We start from the raw sequence: 25,709 nt of genomic DNA on the forward strand, positions 1-25,709 counted from the left end.
TTTGGCATTGTTACTGATGATCGCTTCCAGCAAACTTTTTTTGAATTTCCCCCTAAATAAATGTCAAGCGTATCTACTAGTAGATTTTGGGGGCATATTTTCAGTTAGCAGATGGTACTGTTTGAATTGCGATTCCATCTGAAATACTGCCGGTGATCAATGTTACAATAGCTTGTTTCAGAGGGGGTTCTTAATGAATTAATGCAATATGAGTAGGCTAAATGCTTGAAAATATCACTAGAGGGGAAAAACTTAAGGTGACAGAGTAATAGAGGTTAGGACCGTTTTACACCGGATTGCCCAATATCTTCGTTTGATCCAACTTTTCAACTCTTGCAGAGGAAATGAAAAGACAACCGTTTCATTCTACACTTCACTTTTTGTATTTTGAATTGTAAAAGAGCATCAACAAATGTATGCTTTTAAATCTATGCAATCTTCATAAATAGTAAGTACGCATTTTTATTTCAAATATACAGAAATATCAGTTGTAAAAATTACAGTTAATAAACTGACTCATCAGCAACCGACGCTAGCAAGATAATAATAATAACTAGAGAGTACCCTCTCTAGTTATTATTATTATATTAATAATTATTATATGTATTGAAAAGAGTGAGAATAGAAGTTATGGGGGCCCCATGCCTGTCTTTGCCTGGGGCCCCCAAATCACTAAATCCGCCACTGGTTACGAGGATACATACATGTGCAGTTCATGCTGAAAAAAACAGAAGCCCCAAATCTTTGCTGCCACCTGTTGGTACTGGAGAGGATTTCCTCTTTCCCTTGGAGGGGGAGTGGTCAAATCTTCAGGTAAAGATTCCCACCAGTAAGCTTAACCTGTTCATGCTGTTCCGCCTCCTCTCCCCCAGATTCCTGTTAACAGAACCAGCAGACAGAAGACTACCATCATCCCCAAACTTGGGACAGCAATGATGGGTCCTTGTCATTCCAAAACAAGACATCAGTGAAAATGTATTTAGCAAATAAGCTAATGTAACCAGGTCATATAATTCTATTTGGCATAATGTTGAACCCAAACCAGTTATACAGTATACATTTATTGATCAGTAATCTCAGTTCTGACATGACCATGCCAAGTTCAATGGAAATCAATCTCCGGTAGACCTAATTTCTTGCATGGGATCATCTGGCTAGTGGGCAAAATAAACCTCAAAAGCAATAAGAAACATTTTCTTTAGGTAAAACGAAACTTAAGCTTAACACCGAATGATGTCATCTTGTAGTGAGAAAGCTGAGGAAAAAACAGGGTGTTGTCAGTGCCCCTTGGACCTTTTTATACCTCAACAACTTGTAACTCTTAACAACCAGTCATAAAATGGCTGAGTGACTCAATAACCTGTGGCCGATTCAATACTCCTTGATTCAAGGGATCGCTGTCGTCTATCAAATAGCTACTGTGAGGACGGTACTGTTGTCAGTTAGGATGGAAAGCCCTCGACCATACAACACAAGGATAATGTATTTCAGATGGATATTACTCCTCTCTGCTTCTCTATGTACCCATGGTGTCAGAGGTACTTCTATAGGTGAGTTAAGCAGAGGCTACGTTCACTAATAGGCTTAAGCTAAAATGGAATGTTGTCTGAAAACATTCAGTATTTCTAAAAGTTCCCATGTTATTTGCTTACTTAGTTTGTATTCTGACTGGTGTTGATTGTCTGGTTTTAAATGGTTTATTATATGTCTCTGTTGCTTATTTATTTACAAAGCATTCTTTTGAAAGACACCTAGGTCTCAAAAACTGCCCTCTTTATATTGAGAATACAGAAAATCTAACCTGTTTGGCTTGAATCCAACCAAAAGTACTTGGTGGTTTTTACCAGGAAAAATGTTTTTCATTGAGTTCACAACAATTAGACAATTTACAATTAGTCATTTAGCAGATGCTCTTCAGATCCAGAAAGACTTACAGTAAGTACAGGGACATTCCCCCCAAAGCAAGTAGGGTGAAGTGCCTTGCCCAAGGACACGTCATTTGGTACTGCAAGAATCGAACTGGTAATCTTCTGATTAACAGCCAGATTCCCTAACCGCTCAGCCATCTGACCCCCATACAAAGCAAGGTGGCCCATACAAAGCAAAGGTGCCTGACCAGAGAATGACTAATCATTTAATTTATCCTTAATCTCAGTTCAACTTGACTAATGTCCTGAACTGTAATAAAATATGATTGAATTTGGATGAAATACATATTTGTTATGTTACATTGATTACCTGTGTTGCTGTATGTCAAATTCCATTGATATTTCTATATTGTCCAGGTGCATCATCAATAAACTGTGATGGAGGTTCAGATGGGATTGTGGGGCCTGTGGAAGAGGGCTATTCAGGTAAAAAATACAACATTTACATGACCACAAAATATGGCATGCATTCATCTAATATTTACATTTAGTCATTTAGCAGACGCTCCTATCCAGAGCGACTTACAGTAAGTACAAGGACATTCCCCCGAGGCAAGTAAGGACACAACGTCAGTTTGCATGACCGGGAATCGAACTGGCAACCTTCGGATTACTAGCCCGATTCCCTCACCGCTCAGCCACCTGACTCCCCTGACTAATATGCCACAAAAAAATATTTTGGTGGGTAACATTTAATAATTTCTCTTCGTGGCAACAGGGAACGTGGAAGTTTTAACTGGCATCCCAGCTGACACCACTGTGAGGCTGGTTGTGCATCTGTTTCCTGAACACATTAAGTTTCTGGAGCTAGATTACACACCTGGGGATACAACTGCAACCGTCCGCACCAAGATGGAACTAGATGCAGATGCACTAAAACAAGTGAGATTTATAATATCAGTGAACTTTGACACAGCTTGATATACACATATATTTTGATATTTCACAAGATTTAGTTTGTGTCGGATTGGATGAGCAGTTTTTGTGGAGACAGTGTCAATGTTTTTAATCTTATGTTAATTTCCTTGTAGACCGTGGGACTGTTATACTATTCAATCATGTGTGTGAACCTGGGAAAGGTGAGACCAATAAAGAATTACAGTGATATGACATGTTATGGTGAGCCAGAAAATGTTTGTTAGAACATCTATTTTCTCTTAGCTAAACAACACTCGAAGACTCAACATCACCGATTTAAATGACAACAGTCCGATATTTGAGCAGAAGGAGTACAGCAAGACGATTTCTGAGGTGAGACAAGGGCAAAGTAAAATGAAAACACATATTGGTCTAATTACTGTAATATTGTTTCTAATTGTTAATTTTGTCCTTAAGACATTTCTACTAGACACAGAAGTTCTCAGAGTCAAAGCTGTGGATGCAGATGTCACCTCAGAAAACAACAGAGTATCGTATTCCATACTGGTGAGTCTTGTTTTGGGTAGCGTTAAAACTTGATTTCGAGTTCATCATTAAAGGAAATCACAAAAAAGGTGTTTCATTGTTGTTTAACTCATTTGTTTTAACTTGTTTAAGTAAAATTCCATTTTATCTTAAAGCCACCCGTATCCCTGAACTTTAATGTGCGTAATGATGGAGGTGTGAGGCTGATCAAACGTCTGAACTACAACACGGCCAAAAACTACAACATTACCATAAAGGCAGAGGTAGACTATGATGTCAGAATAGCACATCAATTGACATGAGTCTTCTGTTAGCCATTGTGATCGTCACATGGCTGCTGTATCAGTGTACTGTGAACTCTATACAATCTGACACTTTACTCTGCTTTTGGGGTCTTTCATCTCAGGATAATGGAGGTTTGAGCAACACGGCAACTGTGCTTATTGAGGTGACAGACTTTGATAACATGAACCCCTATTTTGACCACGCCCTTTACAAAGCTTTCATACAGGAGGAACAAGTGAGTGAAATATTTATACATTGTTTTTTCCTTCAGGTTAAAGTTTCAATAGACAATAAACTATATTCTTCAAAACATAACATTCAATACATATGAAATGAATTCATTACTTCTGCAGACAGGAGCATTCTCCACAATTCTGCCAGATGCCATAAAAGCTCAAGATGCCGACACTGGTATCAACATGACGGTAGTTTACAGTATCAGTGCAGGTACTGCATGCAGGTGTCATTTCCATAATGTTGACTACAATTTCAAAGTCTGTCTGATAGTGAGGAACTATGAATTAATATGTAACCAGTATAGGCTATATATTGTGCATAACATTATTGCAACATAACCAATGGCCTTTCTTGTATTTACACATTGTTTATGTGTTGCTTTTGTAATATTACTCAGCAACTCCAAGCAAGTACATGAATCATTTTGACATCAATGGAAACAGTGGGGTCATCTCTGTTGTGACCGGACTGGACCGAGAAGAGATAGGGGAAGTCACTATCAGCATTAAGGTACAGTCAGTTACCCTGCGTTTGACCTTAAAACTTCAAATATAACTTTTTTTTAAGCATGCCTTGACAGATTAAAGGTAAAGACCTACTTAGCAATGGACATGATATTCCATCACAATTCAAACATTGTACTGTACTAGTGACTTAATCGTTGCACATTTCTTGTTCAGATGTTTTCTCACCAAGATTAGTTATTAAGACATCAGTACAGCCACTCAGTTCTATTAATAATGCAAAAAATGAATTCAGGAAATGACATGGTCTGACACTTTCTCCCAGGCAGCACAGGAGGATGACAGTTTTAAAACGGCCAATGCTGTGGTGACTCTCACCATTGAGGATGCCAATGACAACCCCCCTGTGTTTGACAAATCCAGCTACCATGCAACACTGTTGGAGAATTCACCGACAGACACTGTCGTTTTCAGAGTAAAAGTCACTGACCTGGATGAGGTAGGCTTCCATGACACAAGCTCCAAGACTCCAATAGGGTATCTGTATGGTGCAAGTCAGAAAGACAAGGCACTTTACAAACATTCCACAAACACAGTATCTTAGCTTCTAGATTAACTCTTTAGGTGTGTCAAAACGTGTTATTTGTATCTAACTGTTATTGTAGTCAAGACAGTAACAATAGAAAAAAAGTCTTTTTTTTTGCCAGGGTGGATTTAATGGAACTCTTCGGCTCCTTCCAGAATCAGTGCCTTTCTCTGTGAGCTTAGATGGCACTGTCACAGTGAAAACCTCCACTGACCTGGACAGAGAGACTGTTGGACACTTCTTCTTTCAGGTCAGAAATCGGTATTACTTTTTTCAACATTGAGTGACTCTTAAACATTGCAACAGTGTCACAACATTGACTGGGAATTCTTACTGAATCTACTTGACTACAGAGAACAAATGTGGTGTGACTTGATGGAAAAAACTGCATATGTATTCCTAATCTTATCATCATACTGTCAGTGCCAAAGGGCACTGTTGGGTATGTCAAAGAACACCTCCCTGTAATATTTCCCCCCGTTCTTAATGTTCAGATCGAAGCACAGGAAGTCGACACGCCCAACCGTGTTGTGTCCGCTGATGTCAATGTAACTCTACTGGACGAGAATGACAACAGTCCACTATTTGGGAGTACCAAGTATGAGGGCAAAGTGTTTCGAAACCAGACTGAGGGAATGCTAGTTGTCACGGTGAGAACTCAAAGGGCTGATAGCCTATCAAACCTGGGACCTCAATTAGTCACCACTGGGTTCCTCCGTGCTGTGTATGATAAGAGTTATAGTACAGTAACAACCTGTCCACATAGTAACAAGACCATAAATACCCTCGACAATGACTCCCTCATGATTTACGTGATTTACCAATTCCTAGGTGGAAGCAACGGACCCGGATGCTGGTCTAAATGGACTGGTCAAGTATAGCATAAACTTGGGGAACCAAGAGGGCTATTTCTCCATCAATGACACTACCGGAGAGATCCGGCTAATCAAAACCATTCCCTTGGAGGAGAACAAGCTTCTAGAGTTTTCTCTATATGTGGCAGCCAGAGATGGTGAGTGTTTTTCAATGTCCTTTCCTGGTCTTCAAATAGTTCTATCAGTGATGGTTAAGACCTGTGTGTATGCTTTAGGTTGTAGATCTTTATTAAATCACATCATCAACTGATTGTTGAAAGTTTTAAGTTTTATTTTTAGGGCTACCAGTCTTACAACAGACAGCATAGTCTACTGTAGTCAGTTTGAAGAACAGTTCTACATATGCTGTTGTTTATCTGTCCTACAGGGGGAGTAGTGTCTCGTTCCTCATCAGTGCTGGTGGAGGTGTTGGCGCCAGGGGATTCCAAACCCCAGTTTCTACAGAGTAGCTACCATGGCAGCGTTGAGGAGGAGAGAGAGCCAGGAGTTACCATCCTCAAGGTGTGCTTCTCCACACCCTGCCACGAAATCCTACCTCTACAAATATGCCAAGCTTGACTGCAGTCAAGTTGTTTCATGTTGTTATTTGAGAAACTCAGTGTTCAGTATGACTGAGGAACCTGAATCAAGAGTTTATGTCAGCTGACATCCTTGTCAACAGTCATTCTTGACTCTAACCACCAAACCATGTACTTCCAATCATTGATGTTCTGCTTTAAGCCTACTTTACTCTATTCTATATGTGTTGCCTTGGATAAAAGCATCTGCTTAATGACCAACATGTAAATAAAGTCGTCAATTGTGGCTGTGCCATTGTGCGCTGTAAGGGGGTTTGAATAATACACCAATCCAGCCCTGTTTTCTCTGTTTCCAGGTGGGCTTCATAGCAGTGGCATCAGTAGTCCCTGTGACACTTCAGGTCCTCACTGACACTGAAACATTCGTTATAGACTCAAATGGCATATTCACCACCAAGGTGAAACTGGATTACGAGACCCAAACTAACTACTCTGTCGGAATCGCCATCTCAGATGGCACCAACATCGATGAGGCAACTGTCGAGGTCCAGGTCATCGACATCAATGACAACAGTCCCGTTTTCAGTTCCAGTTCTGTCACACATAATGTCTCCGAGGATACAGACGTGGGAACTGATCTGATCAACATGACGGCCACTGATTCAGACAATGGCTTCAATGGACATGTCCGTTATTCCATAAGGGGTGGGGAAGGGAAGTTCTCTATAGACCCAGAATCGGGTCTAGTATCCCTGACCGGTGCGTTAGACAGAGAAACTCAGGCTGAGTATAGCCTAAAGGTGGAGGCCCAAGACCAGGGTCGCCCAATACGATCAGCTACCGCTTCTTTGCTCATCCAAGTGTCCGACGTCAATGACAATTCTCCGCGGTTTACCAAGTCGGAATATCAAGTTGAGGTCTTGGAAACGACCTCGAAGGGCACTGCTCTCATCAACCTAACAGCTGTAGATGAGGACGAAGGGTTGAACGGGAGAATATCCTATAGCATCGTCACACAAGATCCGCCCTCGGCCCCCGTGGTCTTTGAGTTGGACTCTTCCACTGGTGTTCTGCAGCTGGCCCAAGGTCTGGACTATGAGTCTGTGATGGGGTACAGCCTAACTGTAAAGGCTGAAGATGGAGGGACTCCCCCGCTGGAAGGGTTGAGCACCGTGTTGGTGAGGGTAAAGGACGTGAATGACAATCCGCCACGGTTCAGTCAAGAGAGCTACGACGTTGCAGTCTCCGAGAACCTTCCGGGCGGATCGTCCATCGTCACCCTGGAGGTCACCGATGTGGATGAGGTCAGGGAAATGACAACACACTACACAATGTATCCATACAGACGGTTTCTAAAATTACACAGCGTGATCATAAACTAATGGAAAAAGAAGTTGACACCACATTTTGTGGGTGTGCTCAAATCACTCCATTTTATTATGGATGGTGACTCCTGATTCACAAAGACTAACATTTTTATTGTATCCCTATCTCATGCTTCAGGGTGGATTCTCCAATGGACACTTTGTCTTCACCAGCGATATATTTGACATCAATAAACAAGGCGTTGTTTCGCTTAACACAGATGCAACTTTGGACAGAGAGACAAAGGCTAACTACCTTTTACAGGTAGAGAACCACACTTCTCACACTGACAACAGGCCTCCACAAGACCTTCTGTTTCTACGTACTCCTAAATACTCCAATGATAACTGGGGTAAATCTTAGTTATCTCTAAAAATCAATGGTATCACTAATTGCTGGGTATGACTAAGAATCCATATATAGAGAATTGGATTTCATCTCTTATTAAATGGGCATGGGTGGACCTCTTTCCATCACACACATCCAAGCTCCTCCCCACCTATGCTCCAAAGTAAACATAGCTGACATACGCCATCATATTACAGTTTGTCAGTGGCTATAAAATGACGATGCCATGCTGATGTAGGCACTGTAGAAAGTCATGATTTAGCCTACCTTTTATGATGTAGGCAGGCCCCTGATTAGCATTTTATGATGTTTGCGAGCAGTAACAACTGTTTCCAGTCAATACGAGACGTCAGCGAGTTATTTGTGGAAGTTAATCTTGGTATTCCATCAACAAAGTATTTTCAATGCAATGCTGAATTAGCTCGCACCTTAACAATCCTTCTTCCTCTTTCCTTCCCTCTCCTCTGTCTATCTAGGTGAATCCCTTTTTATAAAATGCTACTTTCTTTGATAAGTCACCACATAAGCCATCATTGTTCATTAACAAATACAACCTCTCCCTGCTCTTCTCAGATTACAGCAGTGGACCAGCCTGTGGATGGACTGAACTCTACAGCCCAGCTCAACATCACCGTCCTGGACTACAATGACAACACCCCCCAGTTTATTGACCTTCCTGATCCGATCTTTGTACCAGAGGGGGAATACTCAGCCTCGACCCCAGGAGAGGTGCTCCGTATCCTGGCCACGGACAGTGACATAGGAGCCAACGCTGAAGTTACCATCTCCATCTCCTCACCCAGCACGCTCTTTCAATTCAGAGAGGTAGATCAAATATCCTCCATAACCATTAATAAACCTGGATTGCCTGGGTTGCCATCTTTAATAACAGAGAAACGGCAATCTTTCTGCTAAAAGAGATTAGCTAGCTATAGTCCAACAGTGTTTGACAGCCACATGTCTGTGTTTCTTGTGTTAAAGGACGGGACCTTGCTGGTTGTGGGTCCGCTAGATCGAGAGACCAGGGATGTTTATGAGCTAGTCATTGTTGCCTCAGATAATGGGACACCCCAGAGACAGGTACTGATACCAAACAAATGCCTATTCAAAATATGAATTTAAAGGGTCAGTTCACCCAAAATTGACCACTCAATGAAGTGCTTCTGCTCATTATAAGTCATATAACCTCCTTATCCACCAGAACATCACAACTATCAGACTGAGTGTCACAGACATGAATGATAACACACCAGTGTTCAGTGCCTCCATCTACTCAAAGAGCATCCTGGTAAAGGATGCTGAAGTAGGGGATGTGGTGTTGACACTTTTGGCAACAGATAAGGACATCGGCAACAACTCACTCATAACTTACAGGTCAGTCGCAGGCAAGCATACACATAGAGAAAAAGAGAGACAAACTATGCATTGAACACAAAGTACAGAAATGTGTTTGTGGTCAAAATAAGAAATACATTTTCCTACTGCAATTACATTTACATTTGTATTGGTAAATTGATAAATCGAATTAAAGTAAATAATCAAGACTTTTCATTTCCCCCCTAGTTTATCTGCAGGCAACTTTACTCATCTATCCCTGAATGATAAGACGGGAGTTGTAACCATAGCATCTGACCTTGCTGATGTCAGAGAGGACACGGCTCTTGATTTCACGGTCATGGCACAGGATCACGGACTGCCATCCTTGAACTCCACAGGTCAGCAGTAAAAACGAACTTCTGTGCATTGTCTGGAGTGTTTGTGTACATAACGTAATCATGTCACATACAACAGCTCAAACAGCTGAATACCATTTTTAATTGTGTGGACATACGTGTATGTTGTCACCCTCCCATCTCATAGCTCGTGGTCTGGTCTCCTTGAAGACTGTCAGCCTTAGCGAAGGTGTGGCCTTCGAGAGCCCCTCCTACAACTTCAGCGTTGCCGAAAACCAGCCGGAAGGGGCCGCGGTGGGGGTGGTGAAGGCGTCGCCTGGCAGCAGCCTCTATGACATCTCTTACGTCCTCATGACACACACTGACCTGTTTACCATAGACCCTCAGGGAGCGCTCCTTACGAAAGAGACGCTCGACAAGGAAAGCCAGGATTGGTACATCCTGGAAGTGAAAGCAGTAGACACGAGGAGTTCCCCTACCTCTGCAGTTGCATTGGTATGAACCATTGTTTATTTGCAGACCTTGGCTAACAGTTGTATTATGTTTTTAAATAACAGTAAGTAAATTCTACTCTCTTCAACTTCCTCTTAGGTTAGGGTGGAGGTTGAGGATGTGAACGAGGCCCCAAAGTTTATTGATGGAACCTACCAAGCAAAGATCTTCAGCATTGTCCCATACAAGTATCCTGTGGTACAGGTTAAGGTAGGTTATGAAAACAAATTTGGTTGTTGCTGCTGAGTATATAAATACAACAAGAGCAGTCAGTCAGTCAAATATAACTGTAGGGAAATGTAACAGCTTCAGCACTTATATCTGAAACCTGAAAATGTCTTTAAATGCAAAGAAGTCAATTCAGAATAATCCAGTGCAATTTTATCATGAACCTTTAGAGAACCTAAAAAAACAACTTCCTGTCAACACAGCAATCAACTGTCCCCACAACGATATATAAACAAATGCAAACACACTCACACACTTATCCTGTCTCTCTCCCAGGCCACAGACCCTGACAGTGGTGACAGTGAGCGTCTGCAGTACAGTATGTCAGAGCCCAGTTCCTACTTTGACGTGGACCCCTCCACTGGTCAAGTGTATGTGGTGTCAGCGGTGGGACTGGCAGGACAGACAACCACTTTGACCATGAAGGCTACAGACCCTGTGGGACTACAAGCCACAGCGATGGTCCAGGTCAGTGATAAACAACTTATGAGGGGCATTTGTTGACTTCACTGTTTGCCATTTTTAAATTTCTTTACACTGTGTTAGAAATTGGATTATTGTACAGTGCTTGATAAAATACTGATACTAGTGTTGGAATACAGTTGACTCTGATCCTTGATTTTTTATGTACATTCTTTATGCACTTTGAAAGTGACTCCTGAATCAAATAAAACATTTATTTGAAAGTCGTCGGGTCAAAGCCCCTAAAAACACAGCTATAGCTCGCAGTGAAAACAGTTGATGGAACGTTCCATCTGCTCTGCCCCAAGGTGGACGTCCAGGGAAGTGCCAGCAGTGACGTAGTGGTCATCTCTCTCAACCGAGCCGCCAACGTAGTGGAGAAGAACATCCCTGAGATGGAAGAGTATGAGAACACAAATGAATGTCTCATCCAAACCCTGAACAGTGTGTGTTGTGTGAAGAGCGCTCTTCTTAACTTGCCTTTCTCCTTTTCCGATTCCTCCCAGGTCTTTGGGGAGAGCGCTGGGCTGGACCGTGAGGGTCATCAGGGTCTCCAGCTCTAACGGAGGGGAGGCTGAATCAAGAACATTTAGAAACAACGTCAAGACGTTTGTTAGCATAATTGCCACAGATGGCGACAAAGTCATCCCTGCTGAGGAGATAAAAAAGTACGGGTGACATGTCCTAAAACGTAAAAAGTTGTAAATGTTTTTATTGTACACGCAGTTTACAGTGGCGTTGAACAGAGCGAATACCAAAGACGATCTTGACGTCAACAGTTTCCAATTTGGAAAGACTAAGTAGTCTTAGGTTAGTTATCTGAAGGTCAGCCACATCATCCTGTGCCTGTATATGATGTCATTCACAGGAAGCTGCAAAGTGAAAGTGCCACTGTCAAGGCGGAACTTGAGAAGGTGTTTGGGGCGGGGCTCGAGCACGACTTGCAGGAAGACCCGGAGGAAGTGTCTGATAACCATGCCATCGTCATCGCCCTGGGAGTCCTTCTGGGGCTGAGCATGCTGGGATTGCTTCTGATGGGGACATACACAATCGTCAAGTGAGAATTTTCAGTTTGAAAACTCCTTTCCGAAAGGATAGTTACGTATAACAACATTATTACCTCGTCCCCCTTTGTGTCTGAATATTTCTTTTTTTGCAGCAGCACATCTGAAAATTGAATCACTTAATTACTACAGACTAATCTTAAAAAAAAAAATCTCACCCAGGTTCATAAGGACGAAAAAAAATGCAGAGGATTCAGACAGGGAGAGCTTTTCCATTGACAATCAAAGTTATACGTAAGTAAGATGCTGATGAATAAGATGAAACCTAGAGGCACTGATAATGGGAACATGGGGCATGTTGCATGACTACGTGTATAACAAAAATACAATTCCATCCCTCTAGAAACCAAGACAGAAAGACCTCAGGAAATTTAAACCTGGTGAGAACCCATCAGTGTTACAAGATTATAGATTTTAAATATGCACTGATGTGTGCGTTCAAGGCGAGTCATTTGCATATATGTGTTTTAGGGTTTGAGATCACATGGCATTGAAAAGAAGGCTGAGCCCGAGCCTGACAGCCAGAACAAGGACAGCAACAGTGACGACAGTCAAACATCTACTCTCTAAAACGATTCAAATGTGTGTGGTTACCTTGAAACCCAATGGCAGTTTTCATATGCAATCCTGCACTGTAACTGTACAATATATATATTAAAATAATCCAGACTGTAAAAATATGAACATGAATATATCAGCACCTAAACAACACAACAAGTATACTAATTATTTAGACTGTTGAAAATGTTTGTTAACCTAACAAGTTAATTTGTAAAGAAATGTGACATGTTAATGTTTGACAAATACATTAACATAAAATATGAGTGTAATTACCAAAGCAATGTCAGCAGCAAAGATTATTAAGGCACAATAAAATTGAGCCATTATGATAGGGGGTAACAATTTCATTTTGAAAATAGGTTGAATTCGGTGGTAAATTTCCCCATTCAAGACAATGACCATCTTGACCTGCAAACACTGCTTGTATTAGGTTTGCAATGGAAGAACTGTATAAAAAGGAGACATTGTGAGGCTATAAACTAGTTAGTACAGTGTTTTGGGTACCTTGTCAGCATCCTGTTAAATTAGAATGTGTGTTTCTGAATGCAAGTGACCACGTACTTTGCTGTGTGGTGACAGAACCAAATAAATATCATTGCTCCATGTAGTTTGGTTCATAATTATTAATATTAGTATTTTTTATTAATTTATCATCTATTCAAATAAACCAAAAAAAGAACAGAACACTAGAATAAGCAAAATGACATAATAGATTATGGAATGTATTTCAGTAAATAAAATAAAGCTCCAACTGTTACATCAAGTGTGCTTTATTTCAACCACAGATATCGTGTTAAATAAAGCACCATTTTATATATTCCATATATATATAAAGTTATTTATATATATATATATATATAGTTTTCATATACACCTTCAGGCAACAACTAGAGAGGATTCTTTACAGAATCAAGTTTCTTGTGGTTCTCTTTTAATGTACAAGTAAACTTAGTTTGGATATTAACCACAGAAAGAAGCAAGGCAAGTTTTGCCTCGTCAATAAGTACAAAACTGGCACGGAGGACACAATTTTATACACAGTAAAAATGCAATAAAATTAAATTACATACAGAAGAGACTAAAATTTTCTGTAAACCTTTCCCCGTTACAGCAACCTTAAAACAAATAAATCACTTCAAATGGAACTCAGAAATCAGTAAAAAAAAAAAGAAGAAAATGAATGTCTGTTCTTTTTTTGCTCGTAAAAAAAAATGTGCTATAGCTCGTATAACTATCTTTTCATCCCGGTGGATTGTAGGCTGTGCATGTTTTTGTCCGAGGTTGTTCTCGGAAGGTACTGTACACTGCGGCTGCCATCGAAGCTGCAGAGGAGACGAGGTCAAGTGAGCGACCGTATGCACGTTGGACTGGCATCGGCAGCAGAGCCCAAAGGGCAGAGAGGAGCCGACAGAAGATAAACACAAAAGTAGGGAAAGGAAGTGTTAACAAAGAGCATAATTCTTAAAAAAAAAAAAAAAAAAAAAAAGAATGCGGAAAAAGGAGAATTATTTTTAAAAGAGCATGTGGCGCCTTGGATGATGGTGAGGATGTCATGACGAGGACGGGCAGGGCCCTTTCCCGGATAGTTTGGTAACCACGGCGATGGTGGCCTCCACCGTCCTGTAGAGCATGTCCAGCGTGTCTGGGGGCGGGGCAGCGTTCGATAGAGCCTGAGAGGGGGCGTGGCTATTGCATCCCGGAGTCTCTGGCCCCTCCCCAACCAGGCCCAGGGGAGACGGGAAGGCCGGCTCCTCCGAGGTGGGTGTGGCCGAGCCGCCGCAAGTCTTAGGGCCCGCCTCCTCATCCCTCGTCTCCTCTGTCGCCGCCGAAGTGGCTTCCCCTCCCCTCCTCCGCCTCTCCTCCTCCTCTCCTCCCATCGCCATCTGCTGAGACTGGGACGAGTGCGCCTCCTGCCCTCGTCCGTACGGCTCGCCGCTCTCCGGGACCGAAGACGAGGAGGACGAGGACGAGGAAGAAGAGGAGGACGAGGAGGCCTCCATTTTCTCCTCCTTGGGGGAGGAGTCAACGGCGGCACTGTTGTTGTTGTTGGCCGCGACGGTGACGGCAGGGTCTGGCGAGGGCGGGTCGTGCTCAGTGCCGGGGTCAATGAGGGAGGAGGAGTCCCGGGTCTCCGTGTCGGAGGTGCTGGCGGGCGTCAGGGCCTCCGGGGGCTCGGGCTTCAGATCAGCACACGGGGGCAGCGTGGAGGCTGAGGTGGAGGGGGCGCAGACAGGCAAGGAGCCACCCCCACCCGTGCCCACACTGGTTCCCTCCACGGGGCGGTCGTCGTCGCTGCTCATCCGCCGGCGCTTCACTGGTGTGGCGCCTTCCTCCTCCGCTGGGTGAGAAAAAGAGAGAGAAATTAGTCATCAAGCTTTACAAACTGTTACATGCTTGATCAATGACAATCCCTTCAGTGATTTCATGAACAATACCATTACACTAGATCAGAAAAACAGGAACACAGGACCGTCCAAGGGTCGTTTCTTTATGAAACCACTGTCAGTTGGGTGATTGAAAGCAATAAAAATATAATTAAAAAAACACAATGAAAAATTGACTATGATTCGTCCAATCCTACTCCACTTCCTGGTTTCCACATTTTGTATTATTATTTTTATTATTATTCTCCGCCCCGAACCTTTGGCCTTGCGCTCCTTGGCCTCCTGCTCCAGAGCGCTGCGTTGCTGGACGCAGGCCTGGCACATGGCCAGCAGCTCCTGCAGGGCGGGACCCAGGGCCGGGTCCAGGGCCTGGGGGGTGTGGACCGACAACATCAGCGCCAACACTCGCAAGTCCTGATGGGGGGGGAGAGATACACCATGGGAACAGTGTTGATGTTTGAAGAGATTTCTCTTGGATTGTTCCTCCTTCTCTGTGAACTGAACTGCGAAGCCCTGTGTGTCACTCGTTGCGCTATACATGGGACGCTTTATTACGAGATCTGAAAACGTGAGATGTGTGAGTGTTGTGTCCCCTCTTCCTAGCGTACCCCCTAGGGGAGGGTAGCGTGAGGAAGAGGAGATGTAGGAGGTGTGTGTGTGCGTGTGTGTGTGTGGTGGGGGTACTAACGGCGTTGAGGAGCCCGCTGGTTTTGCTCAGCTCCTGGTGGTGGGCAGCCAGCTCAGGCTGCAGGCTGCGGTACTCGTTCAGCAGGTTGGTCACCAGCAGGCTGGTGAGGTTGGCACAGCTGGGGCCCGACAGCACCTGGTTCTGCACCTGAGCGAGGGAGAAACACACCCCAGTCTGTACAGGTATTCTCGTGGGGACTCATGATTCAGTCTCATTCAAAATCCCAACACTTAACCTAACCCTAAAACGACACCCAACTCCTAATCCCAACCCTTAATGCAATTTATGGCTGGACGGTATGTCCAAACATTTTTATCACCGTATAATTCTGAAGAACGGTATTTTGCAGTCCAATTAATGGACAAAAATGTTGCGCGGGAAAACATGCGCTCAATCTAAGGTTGAGGTTTGGGCTAAGCCCCGAATGTTGACACCGTCTGGCTCCGCCCCTGACCGCAACCCCATAAAAACAGCCCATTTAGTTTACTATTATTGAGGAGACTTCAGGTCCTTACATACAATAGCTGGTACACACACACAGTTAAACCTCATTTGATTGGCTCTCAATCCTGGCAAAATGCTCCATTTATGATGGATTTATGATTTTTCGCACTCATGACGGTGTTATTACAGACAACTGAGCAACAACCTGTGAACTCAATAAAACAGGCATCAAAGATGCTGGATAAGATTAAACATCTCAATCAAATCACTTTCTCCTGTTATTAATTCACCAGCCTGTCAATGACTGCTGTGGTAGTCGTAGATAAAAAGATTGTTTACTAAGACGGTTGCCAGTCGATGGAAAATAATGTCTGTAAAAAACAAATCCACTGTTCAAAATGTAGAAACTCGTCAAAAAGATCACTTTCATGGACCTAAATGCGCAAAAGTTACCTCTAAAATAAAATAACTCCTGCCGAAAATTGTAATGTATGTTCCTATCTATATGGCAAGACCCCAAATGTGACACCACTTATCTCAAATCAACTAAAGACAAAGTGCTGATATGAGAAACAACCATGGTCCTATTGAAACAGAAGCACTGCATCCTTTGCTGAGGGACTCGAGTCTCCAGACTAGCCCTGGAGGACACCCTGGTCTCGTGTCCTGGCTGGCCCCAGCTTGCAGTCTGCAGGCTGGGGGAGAGCCGCAGGACTGTCCCCCAGGTCTGTCCCCCCGGCTCCTGGACGACCTACCTTGTGGAGGAAGCTGCTGAGGAAGGAGTAGGCCGTGTTGTTGTTGAGGAAGGTCCTCTCGTCCATCAGGATGCACTTGATGTACTCGCCGAAGGCCGGGTCCTCACACAGCAGCTTCACACACGTCTTGGCCAGCGCCGACTGGGACCGCCACGGAGGAGAGGGGGGAGGGGGGAGGAGGAAGAGGGGGGAGGATGATGATGATGAGAATGTGATTTAGCTGGGGTTTGTTTGTGTGTGTAGTTGAGTGCATGTGTGAAGATGCGTCTTAGTGGGTCTCTGGTTGAATGCGTGTGTGTATTTGAAGATGTGTATTTCAGCGTGTGTGTGTGTGCTTGCTTGTCTCACCTGAGACTGACTCAGCTCGGTCCAGAGCTTGGGGAGGAGGGCCAAGTGAAGAGGCAAGCCCTCGTAGGCTATCAAGACACCTGGGAACAAGATCACACAAGACACAACCTTGAAAAACCCATACCACACAAACGCACAGGCTCCACACACACACACACACACACGAGCTACAGACACACAAACATTCACACACACACACACACACACACACTCGAGCATACTTAGTTTGACCAGGGTCTCGGTGAACTTCTCGCAGTTGATGGCGACCCGACACAGCAGGTGGATGAACTGGTGGTAGGACAGGAAGTAATCTAGGAGCATCCTGTCATACACCTCGTCCTTTCCCTACAAGGCAGACACACACACGCATGTCACACACCATCGCCTAAAACTATATACACACAGATATGTTATATATATATATATATATACAGACACACACATATTTATATATAAAACTAAACTTTTAGAAAAATCTAGAACAGTCTATTTAGGTTAGTCGGAGACAAAGCTACTGTTCACACAAAGACAAAAAGATAAGTAAAATTGATCATTTATTTCTTTAACGTGCAAGTTAGCTTCCAGAGCAAACCATCTAGACTCAAACACGGCAAGAATTTGCACATAAAACTGCAAAATGTCTTGAGGACGGGGGGGGATTAAGACTTCTGCATCGGCGCTAGAGCACGTCATTGCGACCTCTTGTGGAGAGGTGAGTGCAGAGCAGGTGGAGGAGTGGTGCTGTGGGTGAGGAGGGGGTGTTCCCTACCTTGCTCGTCTCCACCATAGAGGGCAGGAGGCACATGTTGAGTTCAGGCCGGGGGGGGCGGATGTTGTTCTTGCCCCCCATCAGCTTGATGTTCTCTCTGCAGGGCAGGTAGGGCCCAAACGACACTGTGCGTGGGGGAGACGACACAGTCAGTAAGCACCAGACAGAAACATTGTCCATCATAGCTGGACTAATAATATCATAAGATATTATTATCATAATAGTAACAAAATATGAATGAGTAAATAATTACAAAAATAAGACATATCAATACTAACTAGAGAGGGTACAATTTCTGGGGAAATTGTAGGGTGTGCTTGCTTGAGTCGGTTGCACAGGGGTCCGTTTTTGAATGACATTTTTACAACTGATATTTCTGTATATTTTATATAAAAATGCATACTTATTATTTATAAAGATTACATAGATTTAAAAGCTTTTTTTTTTGCTGCTCATTTACAACTGAAAATACGAGTGAAGTGTAGAATGAAATAGATGTCTTCTCATTTCCCCTGCAAGAGGCAGCCTCATCGTTGAATCAAAACGAATACATTTGGCAGACTGGTGTAAAAATTGACCTAATCTCTATGACTTAAACGTCATTTTAAGTTTTTCCCTTCTCTTGATATTTTCATGCATTTAGCCTACTCATTGCATTCATTCATTAATAAAGAACCCCCTTTGAAGATTATTCTACGACGTTACCCGGCATTAGAAGATGGAATCGCGATTCAAACAGTACCATCTGCTAACTGAAAATATGCCCTCCCAAAACGTAAATAAGCTTGACATTTATTTAGTGGAAAATCGCTCATTCATAAAAAGCTCACTGGTAGCGATCATTGTCAGTAACAACGCAAAATGCGATATAGCCCTGTGTGGAGAAGCTGCCCCGGTAAATTGTACTACTACGGTACAGTACTAGACTACTGCTGTGTTCGTCTTGGTAGCGATTGCGTTGGTTGAATTGGATTTAACGTTCCGTTGTACGGTTTAAGCTGAAATTAATTATTTTAATGAACAGATTGACAACGTTTAGGCTGTGGCAATGAAGTTCAGGTTAGTAGTTAGACTTTTGATTTAAGTAAGGGGAGTGCCGAACATGTTCTGTCGCCGTTTGACTTTCTAAACAGCTGTGTAGTGTAGATGTTTTTGTAGTGTGTCTCGCGTAAGCTACAGCGTTGCAGTGAGCTACACTGGTTTGAAACCACAGGTAATGGTAATTTCACCAACAAATCGTTTACTAATGTCAGAATAAATCCTACAACGAAAATGTATGTGAGGAATGTTTATTTTACGATTTTAACGGGCAACACAGGCTAATGTCATGATGCTAATACTTCAGTGAAATAGTAGACTACTGTTTCCGAAAGTAGATGTACTTCCTTAATAATATCAGCTTATACTGTACATTACACATCACAATTGTGTGTCATATCACAAAGTAAAATGAGTAAATAGTTATCACCCTGGCCTCTTTGCTTGTGGCGTTTCTGCAGCTGCCTTGCAGTAAAGCTATAGTTAGCCTAGCTATCCCCCAAGTTAACAGATGCGAAACGAATGTTCTGCCAAAGGTAGTCACGCGTGTTTTCGTGACGTTAGTGACGTTAGTAACGTCAGTGACTGTGGCTAGCAAATTAGCCACCGTTAGCTTCACTTTTCGCCACAAAAACTTAATTTCCACTTAAACCATGCAACGGAACGTAAATTCCAATAGAAGCAACTCAATCGCTACCAAGATGAAACTTTTGACACCTACGTTGTCTATGTAGGCCAAATATTGACTGAGTTTTAGGGGGGCAAAAATAAAAATAAAAAATAATATATATGTGAGAGAACAAAGGTTGTGCCCTTGCCGAAGGCAAAGCACACCCAATAATACATTGAAATAGTTAACCAAAAAGAGGCTTGGAATGCAGTGTTCCTTGTGTTTGTGTGTCGGAGAAATTAAGAATGTAACATTTTATACTGAATAATACTGGTGCTTAGCATTCCTTGTCAGCAGAGAACCCCTCCTCCCCACACGAACTATATATAACACTAGGCTTACGTAAACAAACTGCCCTAGGCTGACCATTACCTTACTAGAGATGCCATAAATATGTTTAGCCTTATCTGTACTAAGTAAACCATCTGGTCTAGCCTAGGGTCAGAGAACTCTGTAAGTTTCCACTGCTAGGGACGCACACACGTGCATGCGCACGCTACCTCTGGGGTCGATCAGCTTGACAGCTGCTATGCTGAGGAGGGGACGTCCCACCGATATGTTTAAACGGTCTTACATGAAGACTCGAGAACCAGACAACTTTGTACTGCCGGTCAAATTTGTCTCCTTGCTAGCAAGCAGTAAACTATTGTACTTTCTTTGAATCCGACGACTCTGTGCATTACTTGATAAAGAAATGGGATCTGAACAGGGTGTCGAGGGGCACTCACTGGGGATGTTGCTGTGGTGGTAGGTGCAGTGGTTGTGCTGCAGGAAGGGCACCAGGGTGTGCAGGAAGTCATGGGGACTGAGCAGCACCAGCTCCTTCAGGACGTCTGGGACACGGACACACACACGGACACACACACACACACAATATAGAGGGAACAGTTAAGTGTTAAAACCTGTGGTAGGAAGGGAGAGAAGCCGAATTCAGGCAGAGAGAAAGCGAGAGAGAGAGAGAAAGAGAGAGACTGTCTACCCAGGCAGGCGTTGCGGAGCTCGGGGGGGCTGTAGGAGTTGAGGAGGGTGAGCAGTTTGTGGGCAAAGTCGATCCTCTCCTGCCACTGGATCAGAGCCTGCTTCACATCTGGACAGAGGACACACAGGTTAAACCACAGCTCATAAAGAGGTCACACATGTCCATATTACACGTCTATCTGATTCTGGTTTACAGGAGAATAAACATTTTAAGCAAACTCCAATTTCAAATAATTGCCTGATTTAGGCTAAACTTAATCCCTTATGTTTTAAATGTATTCCCTATCCATTCTTTACAAATTCCCTGTGTTTTAAACTAATTCCCACGTGTTTAAACTAATTTCCTCTATGTTGCCCCCTTATGGGTTTAAAACCATTTCTCCTATGGATTTTTCAAATAACTGTGTCAAATAACAATGGGTGTTAGATCAATATTGTATTCATTCCTGATGGGGGTTCACAAGGGAAACAGGAAGTGAGGCGAGCGGGACCTTTGCGTTGCAGGTAGGGCCGCGTGGCCTTGAGGACGGACAGGAAGATGGACAGCAGCTCAGCCAGGTCCCCGGTCACATGACAGGCGGTGGCCTCGTGGTACATCATGTGTAGTGTGTTGAAGGACTGAGAGGGAAGGAGGAGAGATGAGAGAGAGAGAAATAGAGAGAGACGCAGTGAGAGAGAGCATAAAAGAGGATATCCCCTAACGCGTCACCTCGTCTCACAATATGAATATAGAATATTCCGCTGTTTCCCTGAACTCGGGTTGAAAATGAGCATTCATACAACCGGGCTAAGTTTGTTGCTGTGTGTTTGTGTGTATGTATGCAGATCACAAACTTACCTCAGTCATCAATATTAGTCCTCGGTTGAAGACCACTAGCAGTCTGTCCTCGTCGTTCTCCAGTAAAACACGGAAGGCACTGGAAGGAAAATGGGAAGAGGATGTTTTAACCACCCCACAGTCCTGAAGGAGGGTTCATCTACCTCGTCGCTGGGAGTGTGTGTGTGTGCTAGCACCGGTCTAATATGTTCAGGAAGACCCATAAAGAATGTTCATCCATTCACAGCTTAGAATGTGAACAAGTGTGTGTATGAGTGAGTGAGTGTGCGAGTTAGTGACTGAGTATATGTGAGTGAGTGAGTGTGCGAGTGAGTGACTGACTGAGTATATGTGAGTGAGTGTGCGAGTGATTGAGTGTGCGAGTGAGTGTGCGAGTGAGTGTGCGAGTGAGTGTGCGAGTGAGTGTGCGAGTGAGTGTGCGAGTGCGTGAGCATGTGTACCTGATCAGGGTGGTCCAGCAGGAGCGTCCGTCCAGGCAGCGGAGGTAGCAGCTGATGGTGGTCTTCTTGAACTGCTTCACGTCCTCCAGCTCCTCCTCCCTCAGCTCGGCCGGCTCGGCGCGCTGCGCCACGAACAGCTGCATCAGGTTGAACAGCTCCTCCACCGCCTGCAGGGGGCAGCGCAGGGAGACGGGGGCACACACACGCCATTAAGAGGACGGGCGGATGGATGCGTAGAGGATGCACAAAGCATCGCACCCAACGCGCCTGATTCACACTCCTCACTCAGACAACCCCACCCTCCCCCACTCACTTCCACCCCCCCTCCCAGTTACTTCCACCCCCCCCACTCACTTCCCCCCCCCCCCCCCCCCACTCACTTCCACCCCCCCCTCCCACACACACACACTCTTACTCCAACCGCAAACCCCCCTACCCGCGCCCCACTCACCCCGGGGTACTGGCTGGCGTGCGGCGTCAGGTTCTTGAAGGCCCACTGGATGTTCTGGTGCGAGGCCAGCTGGCGGGTGAAGGCCTGCGACTGCTCGCAGCACAGCCGCAGGATGCCGTAGTAGGCGGGCAGCATGCCGCGGTTGAACAGCACCACCTCCTGGTCGTCGTGGTCGGCCAGGATGTAGTTGAAGGCGATGTTGTTGGTGACGGCCGGGTTCTGCACCACCAGGCGCACGTTCTCCGGGCACTCGGCGCACACATTGTACCAGAAGGAGAGCAGCGCCTGCTTGTTGTGGTTGGTGGCGATGGCCGGCTCCGACAGCTTGGGCTGGAAGGGGGGGTGAGGAGACGTTTGGGGAGGGGAGGGGTGTTGGAGGTGGGAGGAGGTTTGGGGGGTGGGGGGGTCGAGAAAGTTTAAGGGGGGGTTTGAGGGGGGATGAAGTTTGGGGGGGGAGAGGAGGTTTGTGGGGAAGGGGGGAGACATAGGAAAGGTTAGGTGATGTTTCCATGATATCAAATCAGGATAGTGCAACTTTCGGAAGGCGTGGGCACTGCATGACAAAATAGCCTGTGACATTTCACTGGTTTGATTTTGAGTAACATAGCAACTATACTTCTTAGGTGTGCGGTCATATGACTTATCGATACCGAACAAATAAGGTAAGGGTCAAATTAAGGGTTGAAAAAGTTCATCTTAACCCTTCTCTTCAAGCAACGGCTTTTTAACCATCCCAAACTCATCAAAGTCGGTGAAAGAACACATTTTCACCGACCAACCAGACTCCTCCCGGGCAAATTCCAACCGCACAACTGTCTCGTATAACACCACGCAACCCCCCCCCTCCCCACCGTCTCCTTCTCTCCCCCCCCCACCCCCCGTACCTGGAAGAGGTTCCACAGGTCCATGAAGTAGGCGGAGAACATGAGCTTCTCCGTCTTGGAGATGAGGCAGTAGGTCATGAAGCTGAAGTACTGCACCAGCTTGGTGGTGCCGTGGGCGGCCGCGTCCACGTACAGCTTGGCGCGGCCCAGCAGGCCCAGCAGCAGCGTGTACACCTGGTGCAGCACGGCCGTGGTGTCGGCCGACAGCGGCAGCTCGCGCGTGGGCAGGTGCAGGGAGCGCGTGGAGCGGAACATCTGGCGGAACGAGTTGCTGGGGATGAGGGAGACCAGGAGGTAGGCCGCGGCTGGAGAGAGGGAAGAGAGGAGAGGGCGAGAGGGACGGAGGAGAGAGGGCGAGAGGAGAGAGGGCGAGAGTAGAGAGGGCGAGAGTAGAGAGGGCGGAGAGAGGGCGAGAGGGAGGAGAGGGCGAGAGGAGAGAGGGCGGAGAGAGGGCGAGAGTAGAGAGGGCGGAGAGAGGGCGAGAGGGAGGAGAGAGGGCGAGAGGGCGAGAGGGAGGGAGGGAGGAGAGAGGACGAGAGGGAGACGGGCAGAGTAAACAAAAATTGTAATCCAAAATATTACGACAAAAAATAGTGTACCATACAAAAGGAACATGGGCACCTTAAAAAGTTGAAAAGAAACTTGGTTACAAACCTGACGACTGGGGTTTTACCTGACACTACTGTAACCTTACGTGGGCAAGGGCATGGGGGAAATGTGTCATTCCGTAGTCGCCCACTGTAAAACCTCAAGGAACAATTCTCCTGTAACCTGGCCTAAGCAAACATTCACTGTTCCACCGACTGGGGGAGGTGGAGGGGGGGGGGGGGGGGGAGGCGGGAGGAGGCTCTTACAGGTGCGGACGCGGGGGTAGTTGTGGGCCAGGAGGAAGCGCTCCACCCAGTTCTCCATGTTCTGCAGCACCCAGCTGTGGGCCAGCTTGTTCCTGGGGGTCTGCACTGCCAGCCAGTCCAGACACTGGGACGGGTTGTACTCAATCACCTGGGGGAGCGCACACACACACACACACACCACACAGACGCACACACACAATGGATGAGGAGATTAGGACTTTCAGGATTTCAGTGAGTTGTTGAGTGACTTAAGTGAGCGAAGTTTAGCGAGCGAGGGCGTGAGTTTACTGAGTGAGCCACAACACATACTTTCTCATGTGTGTGTGTGCGCGCACGTCTGTGCGTGGGTGCGTGTGTAGGAATGAAGAAACATCCGAGCTGACCTCCCAGATCCTCTGCAGTATGTAGGAAGCGAAGGAGGGCATGCCAGGAGGGCCGCCAGCAAACTCCATCAGCATGGTGAGCAGCTTGAAGAAGGGGTTGGCCGCCTGGTACAGAGGGAGAGAAGAGAGGGAGAGAGGGGAGAAGCCGTTGATGAAAGGGACTTTGTACAAATAAACAGTCACTTCCTATCTTGTACACACAGTTCTGTATCCTGTTATTACAAGAAAAAGTCATGTTCACGATAAATGTTTTTTTTTTTTTATGTATTTATTTTTAGTTTCTTGTAAAAGCAGCCCAAGAAGCAGTTTTGTTTTCTTTTAGTTTCTTGTAAAACAACTTCCTGTCTTGTGAGCTTACAACCTCTCTCTCTGCGACGTTGCTTACCTCAGGAGTGAGCTTGGCAATGGAAGTGAAAAGCATGGACACAATCTGCAACAGGAGAGGGAAACAAGACCCCTTTAGAAGTGAAACACAATAGTTTGCACACACACGCGTTGTGTGTACATGTACAAGTGTGTGTCTGCGAACAAGTTGTGTGTTTGTACATGTTTGCATGTGTGTGTGTGTATACATGTCAAGCATGTGTGTGTGTATGTATACATGTCAAGCGTGTGTGTGTATACATGTCAAGCGTGTGTGTGTGTGTATGTAAACATGTTAAGCGTGTGTGTGTGTATACATGTCAAGCGTGTGTGTGTGTGTGTATGTACACATGTTAAGCGTGTGTGTGTGCGTGCAGAAGAACCCACATGCTCAGCCAGGCGGTTGTTGTAGCGACAGAGGCTGAAGATGAGGTTGCAGGTCTGCCGGATGTTGATGCCGTCTCTGATGTGCTGGAAGAGGAAGGGGAAGCCCTTCCCTGCGGTGAGGGCGGCCATGTCACTCTGGGACAGAGTCAGGTGTCTGGAAGGAGAGGGGGAGAGAGAGGGGGGAGGGAGGGAGAGGGGGAGGGAGGACAGGGAGGGAGGAGAGAGAGAGACAGGGGAGGGAGGGAGGTTTTTTTACAGTCACAATTTCATTCAAACCATCTCCACTCTCCATGCATTAATAGCATCGTTCTTGGGTCGACGTAAAACAAGCGCCCGTGACCCCCCCTACCTCTCCGAGCGCGACTGCTCCACCAGCAGGGCGATGAGCGCGATCATCTTCTCCAGGGCGGCCGGACGGTACTTCTCCTCCGTCAGCGACAGGATGTCCTCCTCCTCGTCCTCCTCTTCTCCCTCCTCCTCAGACAGTACCTCCACCTGGGGCTGTGGGAACATGGGGGAGAGGTCCTGAATGAAAAGAAACGCGC

The 25,709-nt window shown here is 45.2% G+C and overlaps 2 protein-coding genes across 3 annotated transcripts in view; one reads left to right on the forward strand and one right to left on the reverse strand.

Moving 5' to 3' along the window:
• Nucleotides 1–13,071, forward strand: part of LOC134009009 (protocadherin Fat 1-like) — a 29,728-nt gene extending 16,657 nt beyond the window's left edge. The window contains exons 15-16 of the mRNA XM_062448639.1: nucleotides 12,273–12,309; nucleotides 12,401–13,071. Coding sequence (XP_062304623.1) covers nucleotides 12,273–12,309; nucleotides 12,401–12,499 — 136 coding nt within the window. The 3' untranslated portion in view covers nucleotides 12,500–13,071. The remainder of the gene's footprint in view (nucleotides 1–12,272; nucleotides 12,310–12,400) is intronic.
• A 120-nt stretch (nucleotides 13,072–13,191) lies between these two features.
• Nucleotides 13,192–25,709, reverse strand: part of usp34 (ubiquitin specific peptidase 34) — a 45,716-nt gene continuing 33,198 nt past the window's right edge. Inside the window, exons 60-78 of one of the 2 annotated variants that reach the window (XM_062448637.1) lie at nucleotides 25,514–25,665; nucleotides 25,165–25,318; nucleotides 24,800–24,844; nucleotides 24,415–24,519; nucleotides 24,032–24,179; nucleotides 23,178–23,482; nucleotides 22,294–22,623; nucleotides 21,843–22,009; nucleotides 21,403–21,481; nucleotides 21,056–21,182; nucleotides 20,566–20,673; nucleotides 20,315–20,419; nucleotides 17,879–18,003; nucleotides 17,331–17,454; nucleotides 17,110–17,189; nucleotides 16,762–16,902; nucleotides 15,563–15,709; nucleotides 15,132–15,288; nucleotides 13,192–14,828 (exon numbers count right to left, since the gene is read on the reverse strand). In XM_062448637.1, the coding sequence (XP_062304621.1) occupies nucleotides 14,041–14,828; nucleotides 15,132–15,288; nucleotides 15,563–15,709; nucleotides 16,762–16,902; nucleotides 17,110–17,189; nucleotides 17,331–17,454; nucleotides 17,879–18,003; nucleotides 20,315–20,419; nucleotides 20,566–20,673; nucleotides 21,056–21,182; nucleotides 21,403–21,481; nucleotides 21,843–22,009; nucleotides 22,294–22,623; nucleotides 23,178–23,482; nucleotides 24,032–24,179; nucleotides 24,415–24,519; nucleotides 24,800–24,844; nucleotides 25,165–25,318; nucleotides 25,514–25,665 (3,387 nt within the window). In that variant the 3' untranslated portion in view covers nucleotides 13,192–14,040. Of the gene's footprint in view, nucleotides 14,829–15,131; nucleotides 15,289–15,562; nucleotides 15,710–16,761; nucleotides 16,903–17,109; nucleotides 17,190–17,330; nucleotides 17,455–17,878; nucleotides 18,004–20,314; nucleotides 20,420–20,565; nucleotides 20,674–21,055; nucleotides 21,183–21,402; nucleotides 21,482–21,842; nucleotides 22,010–22,293; nucleotides 22,624–23,177; nucleotides 23,483–24,031; nucleotides 24,180–24,414; nucleotides 24,520–24,799; nucleotides 24,845–25,164; nucleotides 25,319–25,513; nucleotides 25,690–25,709 lie in introns of both variants that reach the window. The other variant, XM_062448636.1, reaches the window with a different exon arrangement.

The sequence above is a fragment of the Osmerus eperlanus genome, chromosome 22 (assembly GCF_963692335.1).
Source record: "Osmerus eperlanus chromosome 22, fOsmEpe2.1, whole genome shotgun sequence".
Classification (NCBI taxonomy): Eukaryota; Metazoa; Chordata; class Actinopteri; order Osmeriformes; family Osmeridae; genus Osmerus; species Osmerus eperlanus.